Below are 18,599 nucleotides of genomic sequence, written 5' to 3'. Positions count from 1 at the left end.
TAGGAAAAATCTAACCCTTCCACGTCTGACTATGTTCAGTTGAGTAATGGGACAGAAATTTGTATTTTTTTCTTGAGTGGCTCAAAATCATCCCTAATGCAACTGTTCTGGCTATGCTCTTAGTGGTTCCATCTTGGAACAGCCAAAAGGACTCTGGCCCTTTAAAGGTATCAGTGCCTGTACAACTCAGCATTCATAGAAACACTTACATACTCCTTTGGCTGCCTTTACAGTACGGCAGCTACAGAGCTACGTGCTGCAGCTATGCTGCTGTAGCGTCCTAGCTTAGATGTTTCCTACCTTGATGGAAGGGTTTTCCATTGCAGTGGGTAAACCATCTCCCCACGCAGAGGTGGTTAAGGTAACAGAAGCATTTTTCCCTCGACCTAACCACACCTACATTGGGGGTTAGGTTGGCTTAACTGTGGCGCTCAGAGAGGTGAATTTTTCATGTCCCTGAGCGCCTGAGCTAAGTGCAGGCCAGGCCTGTGAGTAATAAGAATCACTCACTAAATGGAGAACTGACTTCTTCTCCTAGCACTGCCATGGTAAGTTAAACTATAGACAGTTCAGCTAGTCCGGCCTTCTTGAGGACAGCGAGCAGTTTTAATTCATTGGGAAGAGGGAGGAATAGCTCAGTGCTTTGAGTATTAGCCTACTAAACCCAGGGTTGTGAGTTCAGCCCTTGAGGAACCATTTAAATCTGTCTAGGGATTGGTCCTGCTTTGAGCATGGGGTTGGACTAGATGACCTCCTGAGGTCCCTTCCAACCCTGATATTCTATGATTCATTGAGGTCACTCTTGCTAGCCTGTCCTGGAATATTGTGCTGCGTTGCTGGAACGGAGGGAAAAATCCCCTGGGCAGACTCCATAATTGAGGGTGCTTGTAACACTTCCCCTTCCATTCTGCTTTACACAAGCAGAACCGCGAGAGACCTAGGTAAGTAAATAAATAAAGGGAGTGGGGGATGGGAGCAGGTGTGAGCCCTAAAGGACAAGTGGGGCTAGTAACTAAAAATGGTCTGGTTTGGTTCTGTAGTTATGACTTTGCACTTGCTTCTATAGCAAATTTACTCAGTTCACAAATCCAGACATTGTAACTGCCAGTGTAGCAATCAATAATCGCAGGGCTCCTGCCTCTCCTGCAGCATGAGATGCTTTGCTCCTACCAGTAGCTCTCAGTTTTAATATTTTAACCAGCTAAAGAGACTGAAATTCCCTGAACACAGCAAGGGTGGGTTTAATAGAAGGGCTGGTCTAGTCTGATCTCCTGCATAACACAGGCCATAGACCCTCACCCAGTAATTTTTGCACCAAGCCCAGAACTTCCAACTGAATGAGAGCATTTCTTCTAGAAGACGTATGGTATTGAGTTAATGACTTGAAGAATCTTGATTTCACAATCCAAGCTTCTAATGAAAAGCGCCTGGGGAAGAAGTCAAAAGAAATGGCCATTGGCTGACTGGAGAAGGGTGAAGACACAGGCATCTGCTAAAAGGCTCCAGGCTGCAAATTGTCCAACCATGTGGGATGGCAAGTTAAAGTGGCTCAAACTGCCAAGCTTTAATGAGACAAAGGGGGTATGTAGCTGCACCCTAATGCACAGCCCTAGGCTAGTGGAAGCAATTTGTGCACAGACATTACTTTTCAGCAGCAGGACAATTGTAGAAAGCCTTGCCGATGGATACAGTGTCCAGCCACACATTCTTTTATCCTCAGGCCTAATCCCAGTTTTATGTCACAGTAGTTAGGATCATGCCAGTCAGTTCGAGCAGCTAAACTGAGTTCATACTGTAGTTTATACTGATAGTTTACTGGCTGTGGATAGGAAACTGAGTAGTGAAACAAAGCTTTTTAATGCTGGACTGCATTAATAGCTGCCACCAAGCAGGGCTCTGAGCTACTGGCAATCACCGACCTTGTTAAAGTTAATGGCTGTGCCAGCCACATAATTCTATGGCCTGTATTATATAGGTCAGGCTACAAAAGATAATCACAGTGGTTCCTTCTGGCCTTGGAATCTATAAAGCCAGTGGAAGAAGCAATTAAGCCCCTTTTAGGTAGTAGTAAATGGAAACAAGGCATTAGGCTACATGAAAAAGCCTGAGAAAAAACTCACTCAGCCAGATGCAGAGGGGTTTCCCTGGCACTGGCTGCAAACAGAGGCAATGGAATGGTTTGACAAGCATTGTGTGTGAGAGAGGCAGCAGGCCAACAGGCAATGAAAGTGCCAGTTGTGAGCATGATCCCAAAGGGAGCATCCACAGAGCTCCTTGGGGCACAGGACTGGCTGGAGAAGCAGGCTTAGAAATTGTGAGCAAGGAAACTGCTTGACACTGTTTGATTCCTACTGTATTCAAGGCAACAGGACTTTGTGTACATTCTTTGCACCAAAGAATATACTTGACGCCATCGTCAATTTCGCCTCCTAATGAAAACAACTTGGCTTGGCCTTGACTATTGGCTAACTGCTTGGGCTGAAGGGACATTTAATCAAAGGAGTGGGAGCACCGGCTTCCTTTTCAAAAGGGTTCAGGCCACATTTCCAGAGCCTGAGATTCTAGGGCTCCGCCCGCTGTCAGAAGGCTGCAATGTGGCCACTCAATTTACAAACTGCATTGTTACACCTCCAGTCAGTCCCATCACCACGCACAATCAAAAAGCCTCTTTTAGAAGCCAGGCTGAATTAGCTGCATTTAGTCTGACATTGCTCCTGCTCTTTCAACACTTTTAGCAGCTGATGCCCATCTAGCTGCACTATTGGCCAATACTTGGTCAGTAAAACAACATGCTAATACTTTAGCCCAGGAGGTCTCAAACTCAAATGACCACGAGGGCCACATGAGGACTAGTACATTGGCCTGAGGGCCACATTACTGACACCTCCCCCCCCCACCCCGCCACCCTCGGCCCAGCCCCCCACTCCACCGCTTCCATGAGGGCCCGCCCCTTCCCACCCTTTCCCTGTCCCCATTCCAACCCCTTCCCTGAAATCCACACCCCCAACTCCGCCCCCTCCCTGACCCCAGGGAGTGCAGGAGAGGTGTGGCGGGGGGGGTCAGGGCAGTGGGTCGAGGTGCTGGAGGGATGCGGTAGGGGCTCAGGGCACGGAGCTGGGGGTGGGGTGCAGGAGGAGGGAGAGGTGTGGCAGGGGGTCAGGGCAGTGGGTTGGGAATGTGTGGTGCAGAAGGGGTGTGGCAAGGGGGCCAGGGCAGTGGGTTGGAGGGGTGCGGCGGGGGGGGTCAGGTGCAGGGAGCGGTAGGCAGCTCAGGGAAGGGGGTTGGGGTGCAGGAGCGGTGCGGGATGCAGCAGGGGGCTCAGGGCAGGGGGTCAGGGTGCAGGGTACGGCAGGGGTTGGGGTTGGCCCCTGCCTGTCTGCCCTCCCCCCGCACCACTCTGGGAAATGGCTGGAACATGGGGGAGCAAGGGCACAGGGGTGTGTGTGTTGCTGTTGCTTCAGGCACCGCCCCCAGCATCTCTCATTGGCTGGGAACGGGAAGCCGCGGCCAATGGGAACTGCTGAGCGTGGTGCCTGAAGCAACATCAACACACACCCTGCACCTCTCCTCCCCCAGGTTCTGTCGGCTTCCTGGAGCGGAGCGGGGGCAGGGCAGGCAGGCAGGGAGCCTGCCCTCCCCTGCCCTGCCCCCGTGTGTCGGGCCAGAGCCGATCTAGGTGAGCGCTGGGGGAGGGCAGGGGGCCGCGAGGAGCTCATGGGCCATGTGTTTGAGACCCCTGCTTTAGCATGAGCGCTCTGTTCATGTGGCGTGTTCGGGGATGACCCTGGCTCCTGCAATTCGCCCAAGAAGGGCTTTATATAGTTTGTATAAAATGGTATGTGTCAAAATCAGCCCAGAACATAACTCTGTATTGTTTGAATAGAGCTCATATCTCAGCTTCCTCAATGCTCGTCTATTTTAATACATTATATTTAACTCATTGTATTAATAATTAGATCATCCTGCAGAGCAAAACCTCCCCCTTTCATAATTAATATTCATTGGAGTGAACAAACATTTTTCCTCTCAGCAAAGCAATCAACCCGCAGAACTAACTCTCCTGTATATTCAGTGGTTTACTTCAGCTGGCTAACAGTAAGCTACTTGGTTATTAACAGCCCCTTCAAAATGGGACGATTACTGATGAAAATGGTGTTACATGAGTTACAACAGCACTTGCTTCTTAAAGACACTGCAGGGCTGATGAATAAGGAGAGAGTGTGCTGCAAAATCATGCATTTGTTATGTGGAAACTCACAGCTAGGCTCTTAACTGTTTCAGTAGTCACTGTTTTTTAATCCAGCCTAAATTATGGTCCAAGTCTGGAAACGTGTATGCATGTGAATAATGACACAGATGAGTCAAAGACGTTAAAGCCAGAAGGGATCACCATTGTCATCTCATTAACTTCAATGGGATTCTCAGAGGTGCAAATTATTTGCAGGCTTGGGCCCTTACAAAGCAAGCTCTTACAGAGCATGGCCCATGTGGTTTGGGGGTATTTGGACAGTGTCTAGCACAATGGGGCCTCAATTACAGTTAGCATCCTTAGGCACTCCCACAAGCTAAAGAAAAGAAAAGAACCTGTAGAATAAGAACAGCCATACTGGGTAAGATGCTGCTTTTAATGACAAAGTCAAACTTTTTGTTCAAAACCTCAAAGCTCTGAGGCAGCAGCAGGGCTCTCTTTTAAAAGATTATTATTTGGAACGACTGCTGGACAAGTTAGAGAGGAAGCACTCTGCCAACCAGGGCTTACTACTGGACATGCAGCAGGAGCAGAGGAAATGGACCTTGGTAGGTGCAGAACCCAACCACCGAAGTATTACCGTCAAGAAGCTGGATAGGAATTTTATCAGAAAGGATATCCCTGCAGAACTTTTGATTCGGGAATACTACAATGAGATACTCACCAAAGAGAACCAATTTGAGAGAAACTGGCCAAACAACAATCCTTATCACATGATCGCACAGAAGTCTTTGGCTTTTGTTTCAAAAGGATCCTGTTGAGCTGGTAGGTCCAAAACATGACCTACTTTTTGGGTGGTGTATCTATTTTTAAAATTTTACGTGATTCTTCGTACATGTTCATTAAGCTTCAATACGCTTACTTTTTAAATATCAAAACTAGTAGCCCACTGACTAAAAGTAACCCTACAGTAATTAACTAGTGCTCACACCTAATTAAGGAAAGCCAAAATTTCAATTTTGAATTTTCAAATTTAATTGTAAAGTACTAAGGTTAATCAATTATTTTAGGAATTATGAAAATACCTCAGTTGTATCGCGTTAGAGCACTTCCTTTGATATATAAAAGATCTGTTCTTGATGGGAGTGTTGACATCACTGAATCAGTCAGCCTTTCCAGGAGGTCTGACTTGAGTAATGCAAAGAACTGTACCTCTCCAAGATTATAGTATGAATATCTGTGTAATAACTTCCTTTTATAGCAGTTATTTTTGTGTGTCTGTTACATTGTAATGGTATCTGGTTTGGAAACAGGAAAGGTGTAAAGGCATATGGGGAAAAATACTGCACGCAAGAAGAATGTAGCACTACTAGATTTTGACTGTAAAGAAATTTTGATTGGCACAATACAGAGGCACACAAGAGGGCTTCAGATAAAAGCATGAAAGATATATCAGACAATAGTTCTCAACCATAAGCCTTCTAAACCACAAAGAGTTCTTCATGTCTTCATTGGCTCTGCTACACTGTGCAACATTAATGAACAACTTTTCTAGAAGTATTACCGTACACAATGTGTGTCCGGTAATACTTCAATACAATTTCATTAGGCTCCATGCTCCACCCAAACCTCCCACTTTCTCCAGCCTACGACAGCTATTGTAAAAGAGGAAATCCTGCATTCTGATCCAGTATCTATGGTGATATATTGGTCCAACATTCAAAGGTGGTTCCATTTGCATTTACTAAACTGGTTCACAAAACCATCCAGGTGCTTCCTCAAATAAGGACTCCTGATCAGTTACAATGCAGCATTTTCTAATGTCATTTTATAGTTTTCCACTTTTTAAAATGTAGCAAAAATTCTTGCCTCTACCTACATGTCTGTTAGCCTGGTTTCAGAGGTGGATTAAGGTTTCGTGGGTCCCTGGGCCAGAGCAAGTGGGGGGACACCCCCATCCCTTCTGCTTGCAGGCCCACCCCCATTCTGCCCTCGCAACCAGTTTCTGCCCCCTCACTTCTCCTTTTCTGCCCCCTCACTATGGCCCCCCCAGACCAGAGAAGATTTGTGCTCTTCAACCTGCCACAGCCCCAGGGCAGTGGTAGAGAGTGAGAGCTCCCCCATCCCTGAGGCCATGGCAGAGAGCGAGACCTCCTCCAGTCCTGAGGCTGCAGCCGGGGTCTGGGTGCTGTGACTTCTCCCAGGGCTGCCCAGAGGATTCCAGGGGCCTGGGGTCTTTGGCGGCGGGGAGTCCTTCCATTCCGGGACCCGCCGCTGAAGTGCCCCGAAGGCCCGCGGTGGGGGCCTCCCGCCGCCGAATTACAGCCAAAGTGGGACCCGCCGTTGAAGTGCAGCTGGGTCTTCAGTGGTAATTCGGCGGCGGGGGGCCCCCACTGCGGGTCTTCGGGGCACTTCAGTGGCGGGTCCCGGAACGGAAGGGCACCCTGCCACTGAATTACCGCTGAAGACCCAGCTGCACTTCAGCGGCAATTCGCTGGTGGGGGGTCCTTCCACCCTGGAGCGGAAGGACCCCCCACCGGCGAAGACTGGGAGCGGAAGAAGCTCCAGGGGCCCGGGCCCCGCAAGAGTCTTCTGGGGCCCTCGGAGAGAGTGAAGTATCCCTCTCCAAGGGCCCTGAAAAACTCTCATGGGGGCCCAGGACAAATTGTCCCTCTTGACCCTCCCTCTGGGCGGCCTTGGCTTCCCCTGCCACCCTGCTGGGGAGCAGATCGGGGCACAGACTCACAATATCTGTGAAACAAAGGGAGAAAAGTTTCCAGTGGGGTGGGGGTTGGAGGCAGATCACCTGGCAGCCAATTTTGAGCAGCCAGACACCAGGTCAATTAGAAGAGCACATTGAGGGGCTCTACGTCTCCGTGAGGCTTTGAAAACTAGTTTAATCAATGATCCACAGTAATGTGACACTTATGTGTGTTGTTCCTTACCTAGCTGTCCCCTTCATTGCATGTATTCCCCTATAAACTACACCCCCACTAACCACAGTGCGCTGAACGAATAAAGAGCCTTTTCTCCTCAATCTGTTATTATTTTGCACATAAACACAGAGACAGCAAAGAAAAGTAAGATAACCTGGGGCAAAAGGGCTGGCAGGGGAGAGAGAAACAAGGACAGCTTTCTTACAATTGCATTGCAATAACAATCAAAGATGTGGGAACAGATACCTTCTGGTCCTTGTACCCTCCCTTGGAGTTGAGTGCAAGGGATACTGGACCCCGTCCCTCCCCGCGCATCCTAGGACATCTGGGAGAGGAGGATGTGGAACTTGGTGATGATGGCAGAAGGTTCAGCATAGGCTGCAGTGGGACTCTAGTGTCCAGCTGCCTTTCTTGAACCTCAACCAGATGCCTCAACATGTCTGTTGGCTCCCCCATAATCCACACCATCTTGTCCTGCATGTCATGCTCATGTTTCCTTATGCTCTCCTGTTCTTGCAGTCATTGTGCAGGCTGTCGGCCAGTGCAATCCTCCATGTGCTGAGCTCCATCCTGTCACTCTCGGCGGGTGCATTAACTCATTGAGCATGTCCTCCTGACTCTTCTTTTTCATCCTTCTAATCTGGGAAAGTCTCTGTCCTGGTGTGGAGGATGTGCCTACGGCCAAGGTTTCAGCTGCAAAGAATACAAAACAAGGGTAGCATTGACAGTGCATACATTGTTTCTGGTGCGAGGTTACTTCTTTTTATAAAAGAAACACCCCTCAATGCACTTCCCTGCAAGCCACAACATAAGCAGAAGCCCTGGCTATTGCAAGGGTTGCTTTGCTGCTCCAGCCATAGTGAGTAAAGCTATGAGGCACGGGCGAGAGGTCTTGTGCTGCAGCTTTTGTGAAGAAATGCTTGGGATCAGTGGTTGTAACTTCAGCACAGCACCCTTTCCCATAGCAACTGGGATGGTGCTTGAGGACAAATACCAGCGCTAAGCCTCGCAAACAGTTACAAAAACGGCACCAGTTTGGAGTGGAAGGGATGCAAACAGGAAGTGTTGCCCCCCTTTTTTAAATGCTGGCTGCAATACGTGGCAATCTCTTCCAACCACAACCAGGGCACGCTCAGGAAACTGTGGTTGTGTGACCCAGATTTCACCAAACAGGGCAGATTACTTGTTGAATTGTCTGCAGTTTAAGCGCTACCACTGAAAACTTCCTTCTTGTCCCCTAGGTGACCATATGTGATATCATCTCCTGAGGGTAACAGAGGTGAAAAGGGAGCAGATGCTGCAAGCGTCTGGGTACAGACCTGGTTCTTATGCTGCAATGCTGTGTGCCGCAATGATGCCAGAAGAGTTAATACTGGAGCGGCATAGGAAAGTGTCCTACCGTGGTGGATGAAATAAGGCAGCCCTTTCCAGAAACCATCTGCAAGGGATTGCAGAGTACCTAAATGAAAGCTTCCTAGTGATCGCAAGGGAAGATTCCCCGGCCACCCTCGTCACATGAACAGCCTTTTTCAGAGAGCATGCTCTGGAGTGACTGCTGCTATCTATCCCATTTTTTAAATTCAGATTCAACATTAAAAATAATAGCATGTAACCCCTGTGTGTACTCACCAGAGGTGCCTTCCCCGGCATCATGTTCCACCGACAATTGATCCTGTGAAGGGATGGGCTCTGGAGTTTAAAAAAAAAAATAAAAAATTCTTGGCTGTCAGGGAGAATGGATCCTCCACATGCCTTCCTCACATTCTCCTCCTCCTCCTCTTCCTTGTCAACAATGTCTTCCTTATTGTTGCCCCAGGTTGCTCGGGGCTCCTGGGAGGTCTCCATGGAGTGTTTTGGGGTAGTGGTGGAGTCGCCCCCTAGAATCACATGCAGTTCCTCATAAAAGCGGCAAGTCTGTGGCTCTGAACCAGAGTGACTGTTCACCTCCCTTGTCTTCTGGTATGCTTGTCAATGCTCCATTATTTTCATGCGGCATTGCTGTGTCCCTGCTGTAGCCCTTCTCCTCCATGCCCTATGCAATTTTGGCATAGATGTTAGTGTTTCTTCTGCTGGTTCTGAGCTCTGCCTGCACAGACTCTTCTCCCCACACAGCAATAAAATCCACTACCTCCTGTGTGCTCCGTGCTGGAACCTGTTTGCCACCTTGAGCATCCATTGTCAGTTGTGCTGATGAGCTCTCCATGTCGATCAAACAGGAAATGAAAATTCAAAAGTTCCTGGGGCTTTAACATGGGGGGTAGGGGCGGTGGAGGGCAGCTGTTTCTTGTGTAGCTGGCTGAAGTGCAGTGGAATTGAAAGTACTCTCCAGAGCGGTCATAGCGGAGCACTATGGGACACCTCCTGGAGGCCAATTCATTCGAATTACATAACAGTGTCTACACTATCCCCATGGTGATATTTGGATGTCAACTGAAGCACTACGCTTCTCGTGGAGGTGGAGTACAGAAGTTGACTTTACAAGCCCTTTATGGTAGCAGAAGGGACTCAATAGTGTAGCCACATACATTATTAACTCAGCCTAACATGGCATATGTCAACTTAACTTTGTACTGTAGACCAGGCCTATAACCCTTCATGTGAAATCAAAGCTACAACCAGCCAAGCAAATGTAATGAATCCCAGTTACTGTAGACCTAGAAACGACACACCTATTGGCCCTTCCATCAAGGTTCCTAACAGCCACAAATTGGTCTGTTCTCTAAAATTTAGAAACAGAGCTTTCCTCTATAATGCAGTCTCAGGAACTATAGAACTTTGCATTTATGAGATGCAAACTTGGGACAGGAGATATACTGCAATGGTGTTGTGAGCCAGAACAGGGTGCTGGAGTGGTATTTTTTAAGCAGTTCATAACATCTTTGTAGTCAAGAAGTACTTTCACTGATTGACTAGGAATCTGTTACAAAAAAATTCTCCTGTAAACTAAACATGTATACTACAGATCTGATTACATTTCTTATGACTTAGAACTCTACCCAAATGTGTGGGCCTTCGTGGTAGGCATAGCATGTAACACAGGGCTGGCTCCAGGTTTTTTGCCACTCCAAGAAAAAAAAAAAAGTCGGAATGCCGCCCCTTAAAAAGTGCCACCCCAAGCACGTTTGAAATGCTGGTGCCTAGAGTTGACCCTGATGTAACACACACAGACTTTGCACAGGAGATAAAACACAGCATAGCTCTTCAAAAGCATGAGAAATACATAGTTCTATACAAAAATAATAAACCCTATGCTCATTTCTCTGCCTCCATTTCCTCAGCACTCCAGAGTATTCCTTGGGCTACGGTCAGAGTCCTTTGGACAATCCAGAGTCCTACTCCAGTGCATGGTTTGTGTTCTGAAACATGGAGCTTTCTCTCCTCAGCTTGCCTTCTGTGACCTTGGGTATCCATCTCCTCCCAAACGTCCTATGTTCCCCATCTCCTCCTCATGTGTTTCCTTTTTACACCCCTGCTTTATCTTGTTTCTGTCTCTTTGGTAATTTTCCAGTCTTCTATCCATCACCAGCCCCCAGCAGAGGGAAAGTGAAGAGATCTGGGTTCCCTTAGGATGCAGTTACTCTTATTTTCTGCAAGTAAGACCTATTCAGGTGCTGATAGTCCTTAATCATTAGCTGTTGTCCCTGATTTAGTAACAGTGTGCTTCCAGGCTTCTAAGCCCTGGCATTGACACAGAACTAGGGGTATTCCATGACAGAGCTACTTCATAACTATCAAACAGAATTCATAAATTGCATAGACAGATCCTCCAAATCATCTCATGTGGTTCTTTAGGTAACAGCAATGCCAGTCAAATGTGTCAACTGGAAAAAAGTTGCGTTTTTAAGAGAACTTCCAAAACCTTTCAACAGCAAATGAAGTCTCCCTGGATCAGTATATCCCCCCTCTACTGGAGAAAGAGCTGGTTTGCTGCTTCCTGATCTAGGTCACTCAGGGGGCTCTGTCAAACTGATTGCCTACCTGCAGCAACATTCTTCTTCCATACTAGCTACATGGTATGTAGGAATATCTTGAGCCAGAAGTCAGCCCCCTCACCTGTAAGGCTTTCTTGCCAACAGAGGTGTGACTTGTGCCTCATTCCTTGTTAATGTAGAACATGGTGGCCTGATTCACCATGCCAATCAAGACACCCTTTTTGAGATACCTGGTCTCTAAAGGTTATTAGAACACACAGATTCATCCTTATTTGCAAAACATCTGCACAACTGCTGCTCTTGGAGAGACCACTCCCATGGAACTTTGAATCCCTGTGTGGGCTCTCCATTCAATGTTAGGTGGGTCTGTGGCCACTAGTATTTGACCAGATAGTGGTTAGACTGGAGTTTGTCCCTGGAATGTCAAGAGGACAGAGAAGTCCAGAGCTCAGTTGCTGCCCAGATACGATGTGGGAGTCTATGATGCTTGTTGCCATTGGTGCCCTGAAATCCAATGAGATTGTTTCATGTAAAGAAGGCTCACTGCTAGGCTACGAGACCCAACATTTGTAACTTAGTCCAAAATCAAAGAAGTCTGAGCTGAGTAAATCTAACAGGGTAACATTTTCAGAAGTGCCTAAGTGAACTGTAGACCAAGCCTTAGGCACTTCTGAAACTTTTAACCTATCTATATTCCAATTGTCTGCTAGGTACAAATCGGATCTCTGGGTAATTTATCATGAACCTTAGTCACTCCTATATTCCAGCTTCAACACCCCACAGCAGGGATTGATCTTTTGACACATTTCAGAATGGTGCAATCAGCCAATTTTACAAGTAGGGGAACACATGTACTGCCAGGCTGTGGGGGTAGGACACAACTACCCCTCCAGCCTTTTAATGAAAACATTTGGCACCAACGATACCCTCAAAGGTAACATATGACTGTAGTACAGCAAATTTTCCAGTATTTGGGGAGCACCCCCAGATGCATGAAGGCATCCACCTAGGGATACATATGGCCTTCCTCTTTAAAAAAAATAATAAAGCAGCATGATGACTCAGGGTGACTATCTTGAGCATTTCTTTGATAAGATATTCATTCATTTCTGGAATAAGACTTCATCTTGTCTGGTAAGACAGGCTTGATGACTTTCTGTGCCAGAAGGGAGTGAATTGCCTGCAGCATCTGTTTCCGTTACTGAGAAACGGGAGCATTTTCGTAAGTGGGGCAATCTTTTGATCTTGTACCTTTCCATCCACCTCGAAGAATAGCCAGGAGCTGTGTTTGAGGAGACCAGCTGCCAGTGCAATTTTAAAAAGGTTCTCCAGGTCTGCCTCCAGCAGGCAGAAAAGACGGTTACTCACCTTTGTAACTGTTGTTCTTCGAGATGTGTTGCTCATATCCATTCCAATTAGGTGTGCGCGCGCCACGTGCATGCTCATCGGAAGATTTTTACCCTAGCAACACTTGGTGGGTTGGCCGGGCGCGCCCTGGAGTGGCGCCGTTATGGCGCTGGATATATACCCCTGCCGACCCAACGGCCCTTCAGTTCCTTCTTGCTGGCTACTCTGACAAGAGGGGAAGGATGGCAGGTTTGGAATGGATATGAGCAACACATCTCGAAGAACAACTGTCTTTTCTTCTTCAAGTGCTTGCTCATATCGATTCCAATTAGATGATTCCCAAGCCTTATCTAGGTGGTGGGGTCGGAGCGAGATGTTGCAGAATGCAAAACTGCTGAGCCAAATGCTGCATCATCTCTGGACTGTTGAACCAATGTGTAATGTGCAGCAAAGGTGTGAATGGATGACCAGGTAGCTGCTCGACATATTTCCTGGATGGGGACATGGGCCAGGAATGCAGCAGATGAAGCTTGCGCCCGAGTAGAATGGGCGCTGAGGTGGCTAGCCGGAACATGAGCCAATTCACAGCATGTGTGGGTGCAGGATATTACTCAAGATGAAATCTGTTGAGAAGAGACCGGTAGGCCTTTCATCTGGTCTGCGACCGCTACAAAGAGCTGAGGTGACCTTCGGAAGGGTTTGGTTCTCTCAATATAAAAGGCGAGAGCCCTGCGGACATCCAGGGTGTGTAGCTGTTGTTCCCAACGCAATGGGTGCGGCTTCGGGAAGAAGACTGGGAGGAAGATGTCTTGGTTGATATGAAAGGTGGACACCATCTTAGGAAGGAAAGAGGGGTGTGGTCGCAGCTGTACCTTGTCCTTATGGAAAACCGTGTATGGGCGGTTCACTTTCAAAGCCCGAAACTCAGATACTCGTCTCACCGAAGTAATAGCGACGAGGAAGGCTGTCTTCCAGGAAAGGTACAGCAGCGAGCAGCTAGCCAGTGGTTCGAAAGGAGCTCCCATAAGCCTGGCTAGCACCAGGTTTAGATCCCAGGTAGGGGTTGGGCGTCTAACTTGAGGATACAAACGTTCCAATCCCTTGAGGAACCTTGAAACTATTGGGTGAGAGAAGATTGATCGGTTATATTCCCCCGGATGGAAGGCGGAAATGGCTGCCAGATGCATCTTTATGGAAGAGACTGCTAAGCCCTGCTCTTTTAGGGACCAAAGGTAGTTCAGGACAGTGGGAATGGACACTTTGTCTGGGGACTAAGTTACGCTGAGCGCACCAACAGGAGAAACGCTTCCACTTGGCGAGATATGTCATCCTAGTGGAAGGCTTCCTACTGCTCAAGAGCACCTGTTGGACCGAGGCAGAGCAATGCAATTCAGACTGGCTCAACCACGCAGCAACCATGCTGTGAGATGAAGGGACTGCAGGTCCGGATGGTGAAGCCTGCCAAAGTCCTGTGTTATGAGGTCTGGCCAGAGTGGCTGGGGAATCGGGTCTGCCACTGAGAGGTCAAACAATGTGGTGTACCAGTGCTGCCTCGGCCACGCTGGAGCAATCAGGATCAGGTGGGCGCTGTCCCTGCAGAGCTTGAGTAGGACTCTGTGGACGAGTGGAAACGGTGGGAAGGCATAAAGTAGGTGCCTCTTCCGTGGGATCAGGAATGCATCTGAGAGGGAGCTCGGGGAGTGTCCCTGGAAGGAGCAGAACACCTGGCATTTCCTGTTCTCTCAGGAGGCAAAGAGGTCTATGTGGGGAAAGCCCCACTGCCAGAAAACAGAATAGATGACGTCCGGCGAATCGACCACTTGTCAGACAGGAAGGATCTGCTGAGGTGATCCGCCAGGGTGTTCTGGACTCCTGGGAGAAAAGACGCTATCAATTCGAGCGAGTGGGCTATTTAAAAGTTCCAAAGGTGGACGGCTTCTTGGCAAAGGGGGGAGGAGCGTGCTCCGCCCTGCTTGTTTATGTAAAACATGGCCATTGTGTTGTCCATGAACACAGATACACAACGGCCTTGGAGATGGTCTTGAAACACCTGGCATGCTAGACGGACTGCTCTCAGCTCCCGCACATTGATGTGTAAGGCCAGTTCTTGAGGCGACCAGAAGCCTTGAGTGCGAAGTCCCCCGAGGTGGGCACCCCAACCCAGAGATGACGCGTCCGTGGTTAGGGCCATCGAGGGTTGAGGTGGGTGGAATGGCATCCCTGCACAGACTAGAGTGAGGTCTAGCCACCAGGTTAGGGAGCCCAGAACCTTCCTGGGGATAGTGAGCACCGAGTCCAGGCTGTCTCTGCATGGTTGGTATATTGAAGCAAGCCAGGTTTGGAAGGGACGGAGGCGTAGCCTGGTGTGCTTGGTCACGAAGGTGCAGGAGGCCATGTGACCTACTAGGCTGAGGCAGGTGCGCACCGACGTTGTCGGGAAGGTTTGAAGACTTCAGATTAATGAAGCCATTGTCTGAAAACGCGACTGCAGGATGAAGGCTCTGGCCAGATTGGAGTCCAGAACCGCTCCAATGAAGTCTATTCTCTGCATTGGCGTGACAGTAGACTTTTCTGTGTTGATCATGAGACCTAGGCTCCCGAAGAGGTCTCTGACGATGTGCAGGTACTGTGATACTTGCCACTGGGATGTCCCTCGAATGAGCCAATCGTCGAGATACGGGTAGACGTGTACTCGACGACGCCGGAGGGAGGCGGCGACTACAGCCATGCACTTTGTGAAGACACGCGGAGCTGCAGAAAGGCCAAACGGAAGTACAGTACACTGAAAGTGTTGGTGGTTGACCACAGAACGGAGGTACCGTCTGTGTGGTGAATAAATTGCGATGTGGAAATACCTGTCCTTCATATCGAGGGTGGCATACCAGTCTCCCAGATCTAGGGATGGGATAATGGTCCCCAGGGATACCATGCGGAACTTCAGTTTTATCATGAATTTGTTGAGTTCTCGCAGGTCTAGGATCGGTCGTAGACCTCCCTGTGCCTTGGGGATTAAGAAGTAGTGGGAATAAAACCCCTTGCCTCTCATGTCCTTTGGCACCTCCTCTATGGCTCCCATGGCTAGGAGCGACTGGACTTCTGGTAAGAGGAATTGCTTGTGAGAGGGGTCCCTGAAGAGGGACAGGTAGGGAGGGCGGGAAGGCGGGGTTGAAGCAAACTGGAGGTGGTATCCCCCTTCCACCGTGTGCAGGACCCAACGATCTGAAGTTAGCTGGGACCAGGCAGGGAGGAATCGGGAGAGGCCGTTGAAAAAGGGAGGAGAAGGATCCAGTAGGGTAACTGGTAGGCCGTCCTCGGGCATCCCATCAAAAGTTCTGCTTAGGCCCCGCTGGTGGTTTACGGGGTGCCTGATTTAGAGCTCCTTGAGGGCCAGACAGTCTCCGCTGATTCCCCCTGCCACGCCTTCTGGTAATGTCCTGACGCGGCCTAGTCTGGGCATAAGGATGGTATAGCTGGGGCCGGAAGGTCCTGCGTTGGGTCACTGGCGTATGCATACCCAGCGAATGCATAATAACGCGATTGTCCTTCAGACTTTGCAACCTGGAGTGAGTCTTGTCTGAGAAAAGGCCCTGGCCTTCAAAGGGTAAATCCTGAATAGTTTGTTGCAATTCAGGGGGAAGGCCTGATACCTGGAGCCAGGAGATATGCCTTATCGTCACTCCTGACGCCAGAGTTCTGGCTGCAGAGTCTGCTGTATCCAGAGAGGCCTGGAGGGAGGTTCTCGCTACCTTTTTACCCTCCTCAAGTAGGGCCGTGAATTCTTGATGGGACTCCTGGGGAAGAAGCTCCGTAAACTTCCCCAAGGACACCCAAGTGTTAAAGTTATACCTACTTAGGAGGGCTTGTTGGTTCGCCACCCTAAGCTGGAGGCCCCCGGCTGAGTATATTTTGCGACCTAGTAGGTTCATACGCCTAGCCTCCTTTGACTTAGGAGCCGGGGCTTGCTGGCCATGACACTCCCGTTTGTTCACCGATTGGACAACTAGAGAGCAAGGAGGTGGGTGAGTGTAGAGATATTCATACCCCTTTGAGGGGACCATATATTTTCTCTCTACTCCCCTTGCTGTAGGTGGAATTAAAGCTGGGGATTGCCAAATGGTGTCCGCATTAGCCTGTATGGTGCGGATGAATGGAAGAACGACTCTAGTAGGTGCATCAGCTGATAGGATGTCCACGACCGGGTCCTCTATTTCAGGGACCTCCTCCACCTGCAAGTTCATATTCTGAGCCACTCGCCGCAAAAGGTCCTAATGGGCCATGAGGTCAATTGGTGGAGGGCCTGAGGAGGATGTCCCTGCCACCGCCTCATCAGGCGAGGAGGAGAAGGAGAGGCCTGGGACCAAAGGGTCCTGTGGTGGCTCCTGTACTTGATGTGCGTCATCTGCATCCGGTGGAACTTTGGTGACTGCAGATGGTATTGGCGCCTCATCCATGCCTGTGTGCGTGTGGGGGGCTTACTGTCACCTCTGGTACCCGGTGTTCTGACGGGGCCAACCGTTGAGCCACTGATGGTGCACCTTGGCTTTGGTGGTATGCCCACGGTGTCCAGAAGGACCAGTAATGAGGCCCTTGCTCGTGGCTCTGTCTCTCTGAGCATGTATGACTGGGGACGTCAGAGTCATGCTCCTGATGATAGGATGCACTACCAGACTGCGATGACACTGATGTGTGTCTGGAAGGCCAAGGCGGTGCCGATAGGTCCTGGGAGGGCGCCATTGGTTCTTGACGCTCGGGCCCGGGGCGGTACTGGGGAGAGGTACCGGGAGCTATAATGGCAACGCGAGTGAGACCAGGACCTTCTACCATATCAGTGCCAGGTCGACCGAGATCTTGAGTCCCTTCATCTGGAGCGACTGCGGAATACATGGTGCCGAGATCGGTGCTGTGAGCCAGATCGATACCAGGAGTATCTGTCCGGCGAACGAGATGTCGAACGGTGCTGCGAGTGTGACCGGTACCGTGAGGGAGAGCGGTGCCGGGACTGCGAGCAGTGCCGGGAGCGGGAACGGCGCAATAGAGAGCGTCTGTGCGACTGGGATCCTGAACGACGTCTCTCTGGTGAACCAACAGAAGGAGGCCTTACCATGGCCGGCTTGCCGATGGATTGTATGACCCGCACTGGCGGTGCCAGGGGTTGAGGCCGTGTTGACTCCGTCATTGCGATGAGCTCCCTTGCCATGGAGGTCTCTGGCGTAGAAGGGAGGGCAAGCTCAACCACAGCATGAGCCCGGGAGCTGTCAGGCACCGAACTCAACAGCCTTTGTGGGATTGCAATCGACAGTGCTGAGCTTGGCGGAGTCGCAATCTGTGGTGTCACAGTTGACGGTGCCGCAGCAGATGACGGTGCCGGACGAACCGTCTTGGAAGAGCACTCCTTCCGTGGAGCTGAAGTTGAGGCACTATGTTGCTTCCCAGGTCTCGGGGACAGGGAGCGGTGCCGAGCAGATGTCGGTGCTGGTAGTCCTCCTTGGTAATGGAGCGGTTCGGTGCCGAAGGGGCGCTCCTTACAGAAAGAGTCTGTTGGGCGCTCGGTGCTGACGCTGCAGGACTAAGTGCCGACTCCATGAGCAGCTGTTTCAATCTAAAGTCTCGCTCCTTCTTCATCCTTGGTTTAAAGGACTTGCAGATGCGGCACTTATCAGCAAGGTGGGATTCCACTAGGCACTTGAGGCAGGAGTCGTGGGGATCCCCTACTGGCATCGGCTTTTGACACGCTGAGCACGGTTTGAATCCCGGTGCCTTGGGCATAGGCCCACACTGGGGTGGAGGAAAGGAGCTAATCCCCGATCCCCCCTTAAACTATATACACTAACTATAAAGACAAGAACTAATACTAACTATAACTACAAGAACTCGAACTATAGACACAGTAACAGTAAAGAACTACGAGTAGCTAGGGATGTGGAGATCAGCAAAGCAGCGCTCCACAGTTCCAACAACCGTCACAGGCGGTAAGAAGGAATTGAAGGGCCATTGGGTCAGCAGGAGTATCTATCCGGTGCCATAACTGCGCCACTCCAGGGGGCGCCCGGCCGACCCACTGAGTGTTGCTAGGGTAAAAATCTTCCGACGAGCGTGCACGTGGCGCGCGCACACCTAATTGGAATTGATATGAGCAAGCACTCGAAGAACAACACTGATAATGGCAAGCTGGCAAAGCTATGGAATCCCCAAATA

General features: G+C 49.7%; 1 protein-coding gene across 1 annotated transcript; it reads right to left on the bottom strand.

The window, feature by feature from the left end:
- Nucleotides 1-15,473: 15,473 nt before the first annotated feature.
- Nucleotides 15,474-16,979, bottom strand: LOC127039037 (uncharacterized). Its single transcript, XM_050932160.1, has 2 exons — nt 16,232-16,979; nt 15,474-16,195 (listed from the first exon to the last, which is right to left on the bottom strand). The coding sequence occupies exons 1-2, from the start codon at nt 16,640-16,642 to the stop codon at nt 15,728-15,730; spliced, it is 879 nt and encodes a 292-aa protein (XP_050788117.1). The 5' UTR covers nt 16,643-16,979; the 3' UTR covers nt 15,474-15,727.
- Nucleotides 16,980-18,599: the final 1,620 nt, after the last annotated feature.

The sequence above is a fragment of the Gopherus flavomarginatus genome, chromosome 1, assembly GCF_025201925.1.
Source record: "Gopherus flavomarginatus isolate rGopFla2 chromosome 1, rGopFla2.mat.asm, whole genome shotgun sequence".
NCBI classification, from domain to species: Eukaryota; Metazoa; Chordata; order Testudines; family Testudinidae; genus Gopherus; species Gopherus flavomarginatus.
This window is presented reverse-complemented; position numbering and strand designations above follow the sequence as displayed.

Coding starts and splice junctions, on each gene's coding strand:
- LOC127039037 (XM_050932160.1), bottom strand. CDS start 16,642: ATGAACTTGCAGGTGGAGGAGGTCCCTGAAATAGAGGACCCGGTCGTG. Junction 16,196..16,231: donor GGTATAACTTTAACACTTGG/GTGTCCTTGGGG, acceptor CTTCTTCCCCAG/GAGTCCCATCAAGAATTCAC.